Genomic DNA, 13,648 nt, shown 5'->3' with positions numbered 1-13,648 from the left:
GGACACGTGGGGACACACACACACGAGCGGGCACTGTGGGGGACACCGCGAGGACACGGCGTGTGCTGGGGACACCCTGGCGTGCTCAGGTGGACACGCATGGGGTTCTTGTGCAGACACGCTGGGGACACACGGACACGCTGGGGACACGTGTGAGGTGACACGGACAAACCAGTGACATGCTGGGGACATGCATGGGCACGTGGACAGGCTGGGGACACGTCCAGGGACACATGGACACGCTGGGGATGTGTGCAGTGACACACAGACATGTTGGGGACACGTGCAGCCACATATGGACATGCCAATGACATGTGGAGTGACAGGGACACGCTGAGGACACTGCAGTGACACACAGAGACTGCAGTGACAGACACTGCAGGGACACACGGGCACGCTAAGGACACGCGTGGTGACACACGGGCACGCTAAGGACACGTGTGCCATCCCATGCACACACAGCCCACCCCCACACGCACACGTCCCCCCAGGTGTCCCCATGTCACCCCAGCATGAAGCTGCCAGGGCCCCTTGGGGATGGCCCTGTGTCCTCCCCCAGCCATGGAGTCCTGCCGGGGTCCCAGCGGTCCCTGTGGGGTGCCCGCACCCCCAGGGGGTCCCAGCACTCTTTGGGGGTCCCAGCACCCAGTGTCCCCATGCCCTGCACCCTCCCGGGCAGAGGCGGGAATGGGGGTCCGGGTGGGGGGTTTATTGAGCGGTGAGGGGGGTCCCGGGGGTGCTGGGGGGTTTTGGAGGGCTCAGGGGGTGAGGGGGTACGCGGAGGCCACGAGGCGCTGTTTCTCCCAGGAGTAGGTCTGGATGGTGGCGGCTTCGCCCCCCAGGCTGATGTGGCACCTGCAAGGACCGGTGAGGGTGACCCCGGGCCTGGCACCCCCGGGCGGCCACCACAACCCCCGGGTGGCTGCCAGGTCGCCCCCCTCGGGCAGGTGCCAGCCCGCTCCCCTCGGTGGCCCGCACTCACTGGCTGTCGGGCCGTGCCAGGAAGCAGAGGGTGAAGAGCGCCAGGTCGAACTCGGGGCTGGAGCCCACCAGGAGCGACCCCCGGGCCTTGAGGTGCCCGTCCCAGCGGAACCGCAGCGACAGCACGTCCGGGAAGCCCGTCCACTGCGGGGGGGACGCGGTGGGGTCACAGGGCGTGTCACGGAGGGGACAGACAGGGGGGCACGGTGCCCATCTCGGCGGAACCGCAGTGACAGCACATCCAGGAGCCCAGATCACTGCGGGGGGGTCTCACAGGGGGCCCAGACACGAAGGGCACGGGTGTGGGCAGGGGGGTACCCGGCTATGGTCCCTGGTCATGGGGGGCAGGGACACAGAGGGCCCGTGGGTACGGACACGGGGGGCACGGACACGCGGGCACAGCCGTGGGGGGACCCCGGGCGTGGCCTTGGGGGACGGGGACACCAGGGGTGCTGCAGGGGAGGATGGAGGATGGTGAGAGGGGACAGGGAGGGTGGGGACAGCCAGTGGCACATGGGGGGCCACGGGGTTCCAGGGAAATGTGGGGGATGGGCTCTCAGGGGCATCGTGGGTGGGCACAGTGACAGGGACCCTCGGGTCATCCTTGGGGACAGAGACCCTGGCTGGGGACACTGCGGGGGATGGGGGCAGGAGGGGAAGCCGAGGGCTGCTGCAGTGGGTGCCCCGCTCTGTGTCCCCACCCCCCGCTCAGGGAATCCCTCCCCATGTCCCCCGTGTCCCCCTGTCCCCCGTGTCCCCATGTCCCCCAGTGTTGTCCCCATCCCTCACTCAGGGAGTCCCCCCCGTATCCCCATCGTCCTCACAGCCTCATCCTCTCCATGTTCCTTTAGCACCCCTGGTGTCCCTGTGTCCCCCCATGTCCCCGTGTCCCCGTGTTCCCCCATGTCCCCACTCCTGGGCCCATCCCAGGTGTAGCCCAGGTACGCCAGCCACCCTCATGTCCCCGTGTCCCCATGTCCCCATGTCCCCATGTCCCTGTGTCCCCCCTGTGTCCTCCCCTGTCCCCACTCCTGGGCCCATCCCAGGTGTAACCCAGGTACTCCAGTTCCCCCATGTCCCCCATGTCCCCCTGTGTCCCCCGTGTCCCCACTCCTGGGCCCATCCCAGGTGTACTGCAGGTAGTCCAGCCACCCCCTGTGTCCCCCGCTGTCCCCACTCACGGGCACTTCCCAGGTGTACTGCAGGTACTCCAGTCCCCCCATGTCCCCATGTCCCCATGTCCCCCTGTGTCCCCCGCTGTCCCCACTCACAGGCCCGTCCCAGGTGTAGCCCAGGTACTCCAGCCGCCCCGCGCGCTCCAGCGCCTGCAGCTGCACCCAGCCCGACACCGCACCGTTCTTCACCTCCCCTGGGGACACAGGTGACCACAGAGAGCAGGTGACCACAGCTCCGCCGCCACGGACCCCCCCACGGACACCCCTCCCCCCACGGACACCCCCACGTGATCCCCAACCCCCGGCACTGCCCCCCAAGCCTCCCCAGCATCATCCCCACAGTGTCCCCCCATCCCCTCGGTGTCCCGCCCATCTCCAGTGTCCCCCCGTGTCCCCACATGTCCCCCGTGTCCCCTCACCAACGAACACGTGCTCGAAGCCAGAGGAGTCCAGAGCTTTCCCACCGGAGCGCGAGTAGAGCCCAAACCACATGGAGTGGAGATCGGCCCGGAACGCCTCGGCCGAGGGGTACAGCCCTGGGGACAGCGTGGGGACAGCGTGGGGCACAGCCCTGGGGACAGCGTGGGGACAGCGTGGGCACAGCCCTGGGGACAGCGTGGGGACAGCGTGGGGCACAGCCCTGGGGACAGCGTGGGGACAGCATGGGGCACAGCCCTGGGGACAGCATGGGGGCATCGTGGGCACAGCCCTGGGGACAGCATGGGGTACAGCCCTGGGGACAGCGTGGGGGACAGCGTGGGCACAGCCCTGGGGACAGCGTGGGGACATCGTGGGCACAGCCCTGGGGACAGCGTGGGGACAGCATGGGGCACAGCCCTGGGGACAGCGTGGGCACAGCATGGGGCACAGCCCTGGGGACAGCGTGGGGACATCGTGGGGACATCGTGGGGACATGGGGCACAGCCCTGGGGACAGTGTAGGGACATCATAGGGACAGTGTGGGGACACTGTGGTGACATGGGGCACAGCCCTGGGGACAGGGTAGGGCATGTAGATGGGGGGGTTCAGCCCTAAGGACAGGGGGACAGGAGGGATACCTTGGGGACACTGTGGGGACACTGTGGGGATAGGGGGAACACCATGGGGACATCGTGGGGATAGGGGGGACACTGTGGGGACACTGTGGGGATGCCGTGGGGACAGGGGGAACACCCTGGGGACATTGTGGGGACACAGAGATCACCATGGGGGCACCGTGGGGATAGTGGGGACACCGTGGGGACGCCGTGGGGAGAGGGGGAACACCCTGGGGACATTGTGGGGACACAGAGATCACCATGGGGGCACCGTGGGGACAGGGGGAACACCCTGGGGACATTGTGGGGACACAGAGATCACCATGGGGGCACCGTGGGGACAGGGGGAACACCCTGGGGACATTGTGGGGACACAGAGATCACCATGGGGGCACCGTGGGGACAGGGGGAACACCCTGGGGACATTGTGGGGACACAGAGATCACCATGGGGGCACCGTGGGGATAGTGGGGACACCGTGGGGACGCCGTGGGGAGAGGGGGAACACCCTGGGGACATTGTGGGGACACAGAGATCACCATGGGGACACCGTGGGGATAGTGGGGACACCGTGGGGACGCCGTGGGGAGAGGGGGAACACCCTGGGGACATTGTGGGTGCAGAAGGATCACCATGGGGGCACCGTGGGGATGGGGGGGACACTGTGGGGACACCGTGGGGACAGAGGGATCACCATGGGGGCACCGTGGGGATAGTGGGGACACCGTGGGCACACCCTGGGGACAGAGGGATCACCATGGGGGCACCGTGGGGATAGTGGGGACACCGTGGGCACACCCTGGGGACACCGCGGGGACACCACGAGGACAGCGCGGCCTCACCCTTGGCGAGGACGAAGCGCTCGAGCAGCGCCAGCACCGGCGTGGCCAGCGCGGCCTCCAGGAAGCGCCGCTGCTCCCGCAGCTCCGCCGCCGGCTCCGTCTCTGCCCGGCCCGGCCGCGGCTCGTAATTGTCCAGCAGCGGCAGCAGCCGCGAGAAGGTGGGAGCGGCCAGCAGCTGCGGGGCCACGCGGGAAAACAGCCTGGGAAAGTGGGATGGGATTGGGATTGGGATTGGGATTGGGATGGAATTGGGATTGGGATGGGAATGGGACTGGGATGGGATTGGGATTGGGATTGGGGTGGGATTGGGATTGGGATTGGGATGGGATTGGATTGGGGTGGGATTGGGGTGGGATTGGGATTCGGATTGGGGTGGGATGGGATTGGGGTAGGATTGGGATGGGTTTGGGGTGGGATTGGGATGGGATTGGGATTGGGACGGGATTGGGATGGGATTGGGAACTGGGACTGGGGGAAATGTGGGATGGAAATGCACCAGGTGGAGAGATGGGATAAGGGAATGCAGGATTGGGATGGGGGATGGATGGATGGATGGATGGATGGACGGACACACGTGGGGTGGAGATGTGGGGTGCAGGGCCATGGATTTGGGGTGGAAGGATGAGGGCGAAGAAATGTGTGGTTGGGAGGGAAGTGTGGGATGGAGAGGATCAAGGAGTTGGGGTCAGGATGGGGGCAGATGGGATGGGGTGGAGGGATGGGATGGAGGGAAATGGGTTTGGTGAGGAAGAGCGAGGATGGGAACACACGGGATGGAAAAACACGGGATTGGGATTGGGACTGGGACTGGGACTGGGACTGGGACTGGGATTAAGACTAGGATGGAGGGACAGGGGTGGAGACAGGTGGGATCGAGGGGATGAGAAGGGAGCCAGGTGGATGGAGAGCGGGGAGGGGTGGGGGGACGGAGGGAGAACACGGAGGGCGCCGAGTCCCGCTCGCCCTCCAGCCCTGTCCCAGCCCTGTCCCCACCCTGTCCCAGGCCCTGTCCCCACCCTGTCCCCAACCTGTCCCCACCCTGTCCCCACCCTGTCCCAGCCCTGTCCAGCCCTGTCCCAGCCCTGTCCCCTGTCCCAGCCCTGTCCCCACCCTGTCCCCGTCCTGTCCCCACCCTGTCCAGCCCTGTCCCCACCCTGTCCCAGCCCTGTCCCCCACCCTGTCCCAGCCCTGTCCCAGCCCTGTCCCCTGTCCCCACCCTGTTCCAGCCCTGTCCCCACCCTGTCCCCACCCTGTCCCAGCCCTGTCCCCGCCCTGTCCCAGCCCTGTCCCAGCCCTGTCCCAGCCCTGTCCCCACCCTGTCCCCACCCTGTCCCCCACCCTGTCCCAGTCCTGTCCCCACCCTGTCCCAGCCCTGTCCCCCACCCTGTCCCCGCCCTGTCCCGCCCTGTCCCCACCCTGTCCCCGCCCTGTCCCCACCCTGTCCCCACCCTGTCCCCACCCTGTCCCAGTCCTGTCCCCGCCCTGTCCCGCCCTGTCCCCACCCTGTCCCCGCCCTGTCCCCGCCCTGTCCCCACCCTGTCCCGCCCCTGTCCCCACCCTGTCCCCGCCCTGTCCCCGCCCTGTCCCCACCCTGTCCCAGCCCTGTCCCCACCCTGTCCCCACCCTGTCCCCACCCTGTCCCAGCCCTGTCCCAGCCCTGTCCCCACCCTGTCCCAGCCCTGTCCCAGCCCTGTTCCCTGTCCCAGCCCTGTCCCAGCCCTGTCCCAGCCCTGTCCCCGCCCTGTCCCAGCCCTGTCCCAGCCCTGTCCCAGCCCTGTTCCCTGTCCCAGCCCTGTCCCAGCCCTGTCCCCTGTCCCAGCCCTGTCCCAGTCCTGTCCCCGCCCTGTCCCCACCCTGTCCCCGCCCTGTCCCAGCCCTGTCCCAGCCCTGTCCCCGCCCTGTCCCCAGCCCTGTCCCAGCCCTGTCCCCTGTCCCCAGCCCTGTCCCAGCCCTGTCCCCAGCCCTGTCCCCACCCTGTCCCCACCTGGGCGCCGCGCTGTCGTTCCCCGTGCCCTGCAGGTTCAGCTCCAGCTGCCCCGGCCCGGCCCGGTTCGAGTCTGCGGCGAGCAGCTGCTCCGAGAGCTCCCGGATCTCCGCGTCCGACACGGCCTGGGGGCGCCCCGGTACGGCCCGGGGGAGCTCCGGTACCGCCCGGGGGTGCCCCGGTACGGCCCGGGGGAGCTCCGGTACCGCCCGGGGGTGCCCCGGTACGGCCCGGGGGAGCTCCGGTACCGCCTGGGGGGGCCCCGGTACGGCCGGGGGAGCTCCGGTACCGCCCGGGGGGTGCCCCGGTACGGCCCGGAGGAGCTCCGGTACCGCCTGGGGGGGGCCCCGGTACAGCCCGGGGGAGCTCCGGTACCGCCTGGGGGTGCCCCGGTACGGCCCGGGGGAGCTCCGGTACCGCCTGGGGGGGCCCCGGTACGGCCCGGGGCTCAGGGGGGGACTCCCCCGCCGCCCCCCGGTGCCGGTCACCAGCAGCAGCCACAGCAGCCACGGAGCCATCGCGGCCCGCCCCGGGCCCGCTGTCGCTTATAGCTGCTCCTATCGCTGTCGCGATAACGCCCCAAGGTCGCGACGTGACCTCGACAGACCCCGGGGGGCCACCGCGAGCCCCCCCCCGGGCTGGCTGGGGGGCGGCTGCACCCGCAATTCCCCGCGTCCCCGGGCCCGAGGGGTGGTCTGGGGGGCTCGCCCCCCGGAATCCGCCCCCTCCCGTGGTGTGGGCACCCCCAAATCCGGCCCCCCGCCCCCCCCCGGAGCTGTTTAATGTTTAAGGGACCAAATGTGCGCCCTCAAGGACTTCCCAGGAGGTCGCGACCCCTCCCCTCACCTCGGGGGGCAGAGGCAAGGAGGGGTCTGGGGGGGCTCTGGGCACCCCCGAGAAGGTTTGGGCAGCCCAGAAGCACCTGAGGGTGACGGAGGGGATCTGGGGGGGCCATGGGGGGTCAGGGGGAGATCGCCTCGGACCGGGGGGGCTGCGGGGTGCTCAGGGGTGAGGGGGTCTCTTGGGGGGGGGGATAGACGGGCTGGGGGGGCCGTGGGGGGATGCTGGGGGGCTCTGGGGGATCCTGGGAGGTAATGGGGGGATCTTGCGGGGCTCGGGGGGAGTTCTGGGAGGTAATGGGGGGGATATAGGGGCTGGGGGGGGGCCATGGGGGGGTCCTGGAGGGCTATATGGGGGTCCTTGGAGGCTATGGACGTTCTGGGGGGCCATGGGGGGGTCCTGGAGGGCTATATGGGGGTCCTTGGGGGCTATGGACGTTCTGGGGGGCCATGGGGGGGTCCTGGAGGGCTATATGGGGGTCCTTGGAGGCTATGGATGTTCTGGGGGCCATAGGGGGGTCCTGGAGGGCTATATGGGGGTCCTTGGAGGCTGTGGACGTTCTGGGGGGGCCATGGGGGGTCCTGGAGGGCTATATGGGGGTCCTTGGAGGCTGTGGACGTTCTGGGGGGCCATGGGGGGGGTCCTGGAGGGCTATATGGGGGTCCTTGGAGGCTATGGACGTTCTGGGGGGCCATGGGGGGGTTCTGGAGGGCTATATGGGGTCCTTGGAGGCTGTGGACGTTCTGGGGGGCCATGGGGGGGTCCTGGAGGGCTATATGGGGGTCCTTGGAGGCTGTGGACGTTCTGGGGGGCCATGGGGGGGTCCTGGAGGGCTATATGGGGGTCCTTGGAGGCTGTGGACGTTCTGGGGGGCCATGGGGGGGTCCTGGAGGGCTATATGGGGGTCCTTGGAGGCTATGGATGTTCTGGGGGGCCATGGGGGGGTCCTGGAGGGCTATATGGGGGTCCTTGGAGGCTATGGACGTTCTGGGGGGCCATGGGGGGGTCCTGGAGGGCTATATGGGGGTCCTAGGAGGCTGTGGACGTTCTGGGGGCCATGGGGGGGGTCCTGGAGGGCTATATGGGGGTCCTTGGAGGCTGTGGACGTTCTGGGGGGCCATGGGGGGGTCCTGGAGGGCTATATGGGGGTCCTTGGAGGCTATGGATGTTCTGGGGGGCCATGGGGGGGGTCCTGGAGGGCTATATGGGGGTCCTTGGAGGCTGTGGACGTTCTGGGGGGCCATGGGGGGGTCCTGGAGGGCTATATGGGGGTCATTGGAGGCTGTGGACGTTCTGGGGGGCCATGGGGGGGGTCCTGGAGGGCTATATGGGGGTCCTTGGAGGCTATGGACGTTCTGGGGGGCCATGGGGGGGTCCTGGAGGGCTATATGGGGGTCCTTGGAGGCTATGGACGTTCTGGGGGGCCATGGGGGGGTCCTGGGGGCTCTGCGAGGCTCTGGGGTTCGGCGGGGCCGGGATTTGTGCGGTCGGGGGGGGTCGGGAGAGGGGCGAGGTCCGGGGGCGTGGCATGGGACTCCGAATCGCCCCGCCCACTCGCGGGAGGCCACGCCCCCGCCTCGGCGGCGCAGCACGCATGCGCAGTATGGAGAGGGCGCGTGTGGGGTTGTGGGCGGGGGCTATACCCATATACGGAACAGTGGGCGTGGCCTAAGGGCGGGGCTGGGCCGGCACTGGGTGCGGTGGGCGGGGCGGGGCTCCTGCGCACGCGCAGTGCGGGCGGGGCGCGCGCGGGGCGCGGGGGCCGCGGGGCGCGGGGCCGCGGTTTAAAGGGCCCGGAACGCCCCGGGACCCCCGAGCCCCCCGGGACCCCCCGAGCCCCCCCCGGGACCCCCGGGACACCCCCGACCCCGCCATGGTCTGCGGAGGCTTCGCCTGTTCGCGCAACGCGCTCTGCGCCCTCAACGTGGTTTATGTGGTGAGCGGAGGGGCCGTGAGGGGAATGGGGACCCCTGTGAGGGGGGTCTGAGGGGAATGGGTACCCCTGTGAGGGGGTCTGAGGGGAATGGGGACCCCTGTGAGGGGGCCTGAGGGGAATGGGATCCCTCTGTCCTGGGGGGGCCGTGAGGGGAATGGGGACCCCTGTGAGGGGGCCTGAGGGGAATGGGGACCCCTGTGAGGGGGGTCTGAGGGGAATGGGGACCCCTCTGCCCTAGGGGGGCCTGAGGGGAATGGGGACCCCTGTGAGGGGGGTCTGAGGGGAATGGGGACCCCTCTGCCCTGGGGGGGCCGTGAGGGGAATGGGACCCCTGTGAGGGGCCGTGAGGGGAATGGGGACCCCTCTGTCCTGGGGGGGCCGTGAGGGGAATGGGGACCCCTGTGAGGGGGCTGTGAGGGGAATGGGGACCCCTCTGTCCTGGGGGGGCCGTGAGGGGAATGGGGACCCCTGTGAGGGGGTCTGAGGGGAATGGGGACCCCTGTGAGGGGGCCTCAGGGGAATGGGGACCCCTCTGTCCTGGGGGGGCCTGAGGGGAATGGGGACCCCTCTGTCCTGGGGGGGCCTGAGGGGAATGGGGACCCCTGTGAGGGGGCTGTGAGGGGAATGGGGACCCCTCTGCCCTGGTGGAGCTCTGGGGAGGTCTGGAGGGCGGGGGGATCGCCTCCAGATCTGGGGTTCTGGGGTGCTGGGGGGGTCTTTCCCTGTGGGGAAGATGGGAGTCCCCAAAGTTGGGGGGGCTCCTGGGACCCCCGGTCTGGGGGTGGTGAGGGGCTCTGGGGTGCCCTAAAGGGAGGGGGAGGGGCGGGGGACGCCCCAAAACCGCAGGAAGGGGCAGGGTCAAAGGTCACATCCCCCAAATCCACATCAGCGGGGGGGGGGGGGGGCGGGAATTCCGGGGGTCTGGGGGCAGAGAGGCCCCCCCTGACCATGGGGACCCCAAAACACTGCCGGGGCCCAGAGCTGTGCCCAGCCCCGCGGGCACGGGGGAGCACAGAGCCCCGGTTCGGCGGGCACAGCCCCAGTTTGGGGGGCACACACAGCCCCGGTTCAGGGGCACACACAGCCCCGGTTCAGGGGCACACACAGCCCCGGTTTGGGGGGCACAGCCCCGGTTCGGGGGGCACACACAGCCCCGGTTCAGGGGCACACACAGCCCCGGTTCAGGGGCACACACAGCCCCGGTTCGGGGGCACACACAGCCCCAGTTCAGGGGCACACACAGCCCCGGTTCAGGGGCACACACAGCCCCGGTTCGGGGGGCACACACAGCCCCGGTTCAGGGGCACACACAGCCCCGGTTCGGGGGGCACACAGAGTCCCGGTTCGGGGGGCACACAGAGTCCCGGTTCAGGGGCACACACAGCCCCGGTTCGGGGGGCACACAGAGTCCCGGTTTCAGGGGCACACACAGCCCCGGTTCGGGGGCACAGCCCCGGTTCGGGGGGCACACACAGCCCCGGTTCGGGGGGCACACACGGCCCTGGTTCAGGGGCACACACAGCCCCGGTTCAGGGGCACACACAGCCCCGGTTCGGGGGGCACACAGAGTCCCGGTTCGGGGGGCACACAGAGTCCCGGTTCGGGGGGCACACAGAGTCCCGGTTCAGGGAGCACACACAGCCCCGGTTCAGGGGCACACACAGCCCCGGTTCGGGGGCACACACAGCCCCGGTTCAGGGGCACACACAGCCCCGGTTCGGGGGGCACACAGAGTCCGGTTCGGGGGGCACACAGAGTCCCGGTTCAGGGGCACACACAGCCCGGTTCGGGGGGCACACAGAGTCCCGGTTCAGGGGCACACACAGCCCCGGTTCGGGGGGCACAGCCCCGGTTCGGGGGGCACACAGAGTCCCGGTTCAGGGAGCACACACAGCCCCAGTTCAGGGGGCACATCCCCGGTTCGGGGGGCACACACAGCCCCGGTTCGGGGGGCACACACGGCCCTGGTTCAGGGGGGCACACACATCCCCGGTTCAGGGGGGCACATCCCCGGTTCGGGGGGCACAGCCCCGGTTCAGGGGACCCCCGGGGCTCTCGGTGCCCCCTGACCGGTGCCCCCCAGCTGGTGGGCGTGCTGCTGGTGGCCGTGGCGGGCTGGGCGCGGGGCCTGGCCGGGGGCTCCAGCCCCCCCCTGCTCGGAGGAGCCTTCGCCGTCGGCGTCTTCCTCCTGCTGATCGCGGGGCTGGGGCTGCTGGGGGCCCTGCGGCACCACCAGGTCCTGCTCTTCTTCGTATCCTTCAGGGGGGAACGTCCGGGGACCGCCCCCCGGCACCCCCAGCCCCTCTGCGAGCCCCCAGCCCGCTTGGGCACCGCGTCCTGTCCTGCTTTGTCCCTTGGCCCAAAGCTCCCCTCAGTCCCCACCACCCCTGGGTGTCCCTGGCACCCCTGGCAGTGTCCCCAACACCCCTGGCACCCCTAGCAGTGTGCCCAAGCCTCTCTGGATGTCACTGGCAATGTCCCCAGCAACCCCCTCGATGTCCCTGGCACCCCTGGCAGTGTCCCAGACACCCCCCTGGATGTCCCTGGCACCCCTGGCAGTGTCCCCAGCATGCCCCTGGATGTTCCTGGCCCCCTCCCCAGCTGCCACCCCCTCCCCTGTGTCCCCAAATGCCCCCCGATGTCCCAAGCCCCCTCCCCCATGGCACCCCCAGCTCCTGCCCCTCTTCAGACCCTTCCCAGGGGCTCGAACCCCTGCCGGGAACCCCAAAACCTGCAGGGGGTCTGGGTGTGGGGAGGAGCTGGGGGGATTCTGGGGGATCCCGGGGGGATTTTGGGGGGGGGGTCTTGGTGTGTGTGTGTGCCCCCTTGACCCCCCCCAGTACGTGCTGATCCTGGGCCTGGTGTTCCTGTGCCAGCTGGGCGTGTCCTGCGCCTGCCTCGCCCTGGGCCGGGAGGCTCAGGTGGGTGCTGAGACCCCCCCGGCCCCCCCCAAAACCCCCTGGGACACCCCAACTCCCTGGGGGGCTCAGGGAACCTCTTCCCCCTCCAAACCCTGGGCACCTCAGGTGGGTCACACCCCCTGGAAACCCCCCCGGGACACCCCCAGATCCGTCTGGGACCCCCCACCCCACCCCCAGGACACCCCTGGGAACCCCACAGCCCATCCCCCAATCCCGGGGTGCACAGGGGCCCCCCTGCACCCCACAATCCTTGGGGGGGGGCTGGGATTCTCCCACCCCCACAGGGGTCCCCCAGCCCTTGGAGGGGCACAAAGGGTTTTGGGGGGGCCCTGTGGCAGTGGGAGGAGGTCCTGGGGGCACTGAGGGGTTTGGGGGGGGCCCTGTGGGGATGGGGGGAGGTCCTGGGGGGCACTGTGGGGATGGGGGAGGTCCTGGGAGGCACTGAGGGGGCTGGGGGGGCCCCCATAGTGGTGGGGGGTCCTGGGGGGCACTGAGGGGTTTGGGGGGGCCCTGTGGTGGTGGGGGGGTCCTGGGAGGCACTGAGGGGGCTGGGGGGGCCCCCATAGTGGTGGGGGGGTCCTGGGGGGCACTGAAGGGTTTGGGGGGGTCCTGGGGGGATGGGAGAGGTCCTGGGAGGCACTGAGGGGTTTGGAGGGGCCCTGTGGCGGTGGGGGGGTCCTGGGGGGCTCTGACCGATTTTTGGGGTGCCCCCCTTGCCCCCCAGGAGCGGCTGCTGCACTCGGCCTGGCCCCTGCTGAGCGGGGGGGGCACGGGGGGAGCTGCAGCGCAGGCTGGGCTGCTGCGGTCTGGGGGAGCCCCCCGGGACCCCCCCTCCGGCCAGCCCCCCCCCCGGGCTGGAGCCCCCCTGGGAACCCCTAAACTGCCCCGCTGTGAGTCTGGGGGAGGTTGGGAGGGGGCATTTGGGTGTGACTGGGGGAGTCGGGGGGGGGGGGGGGTTGGGAGGGCAGATGGGCGCGGTTTAGGGGGTGATTGAGTACTCGGGGGGGTTTGGGGGTGACTGGGGGGTTTGGGGGGGGTTTGGAGACTCCTCCTGGGGGTATTGGGGGGGGCAGGGGGATTTGGGGACAGCCCTGGGGGAAGTGTCTGGGGAGCCTGGGGGGGCTGGGGGAGGACCCTGCGGGGGGGGGTTGGAGTTTTTGGGGGGAAGCAGAGTTTCGGGACCACCTGGATGGGCTGACCCCCCCACCCCCACTGTGGGGTGTGAGGACCCCCAGGGATGGGGGGAGTTGGGGACCCCCCTGACCCTCCTGTTTGCCCCCAGAGGTGCCAGTTCCCCCCGGGGGGAGCCCCCCCGTGCCCCCCCTGTGCCCCGCAACTGCTGCAGCACTCGGACCAGGCCCTCAAGATTTTGGGGGGGGTCGGGCTGTTCTTCAGCTTCACCGAGGTACGGGGGGGGGCCGGGGGGAGCGGGCAGGGGTCTCTAGGCGCTGGGGGGGTCCGGCAGCCCCCCACCCACCCCCCGTTTGTTGCAGGTTTTGGGGGTCTGGCTCGCCCTCCGCTTCCGGAACCAGCGCGACCCCCGCGCCAACCCCGGGGCCTTCCTATAGCGGGGGGGCCCTGGGGGGGCACAGCTCCTCTGGGGAAGGGTCCCAGCCCTGGGGGGTCCCCAAATGCTGACCAGCTGCCCCCCGCAGCCGCATGAAGCACTGGGGACATGGACACCCCCTCCAAATCATGGGGTGACCCCCCCCCCCCCCCCCCCACAGCAGGAGGGGCCCGGGGCAGAGCCCCCCCCCCCCACTCATCTCGGTCTGAGCTCTCCAAACTGGTTTGTACTGGTCATTCAGACACCCCCAGCCCCCACGGTGTGTCCTCCGCCCCCCCCGGGGGGGTCACGGTCACCCCCACACTGGGGAGGGGCACACGGGGCAGGACCCCCCCCCACAGCAACTCCCCCTCCTCCCCGTCTGA

General features: G+C 70.1%; 1 protein-coding gene and 1 long non-coding RNA gene across 2 annotated transcripts; one reads left to right on the top strand and one right to left on the bottom strand.

Annotated features, from left to right (window-relative positions):
* Nucleotides 1–607: 607 nt before the first annotated feature.
* LOC137487020 (uncharacterized) lies at nucleotides 608–2,322 on the bottom strand. The gene is made up of 3 exons (XR_011005826.1): nucleotides 2,253–2,322; nucleotides 983–1,125; nucleotides 608–855 (listed from the first exon to the last, which is right to left on the bottom strand). It is a non-coding gene; the product is annotated as an uncharacterized lncRNA (long non-coding RNA).
* Nucleotides 2,323–8,656: 6,334 nt separating this feature from the next.
* TSPAN31 (tetraspanin 31) lies at nucleotides 8,657–13,367 on the top strand. The gene is given in 7 exon segments (XM_068211780.1): nucleotides 8,657–8,795; nucleotides 10,879–11,046; nucleotides 11,636–11,716; nucleotides 12,441–12,476; nucleotides 12,478–12,606; nucleotides 12,999–13,121; nucleotides 13,210–13,367. Coding segments are annotated over 7 exon segments (675 nt in total). The 5' UTR covers nucleotides 8,657–8,732; the 3' UTR covers nucleotides 13,285–13,367.
* The last annotated feature ends 281 nt before the right edge of the window (nucleotides 13,368–13,648 follow it).

Source organism: Anomalospiza imberbis, chromosome 22, assembly GCF_031753505.1.
Source record: "Anomalospiza imberbis isolate Cuckoo-Finch-1a 21T00152 chromosome 22, ASM3175350v1, whole genome shotgun sequence".
Classification (NCBI taxonomy): Eukaryota; Metazoa; Chordata; class Aves; order Passeriformes; family Viduidae; genus Anomalospiza; species Anomalospiza imberbis.
This window is presented reverse-complemented; position numbering and strand designations above follow the sequence as displayed.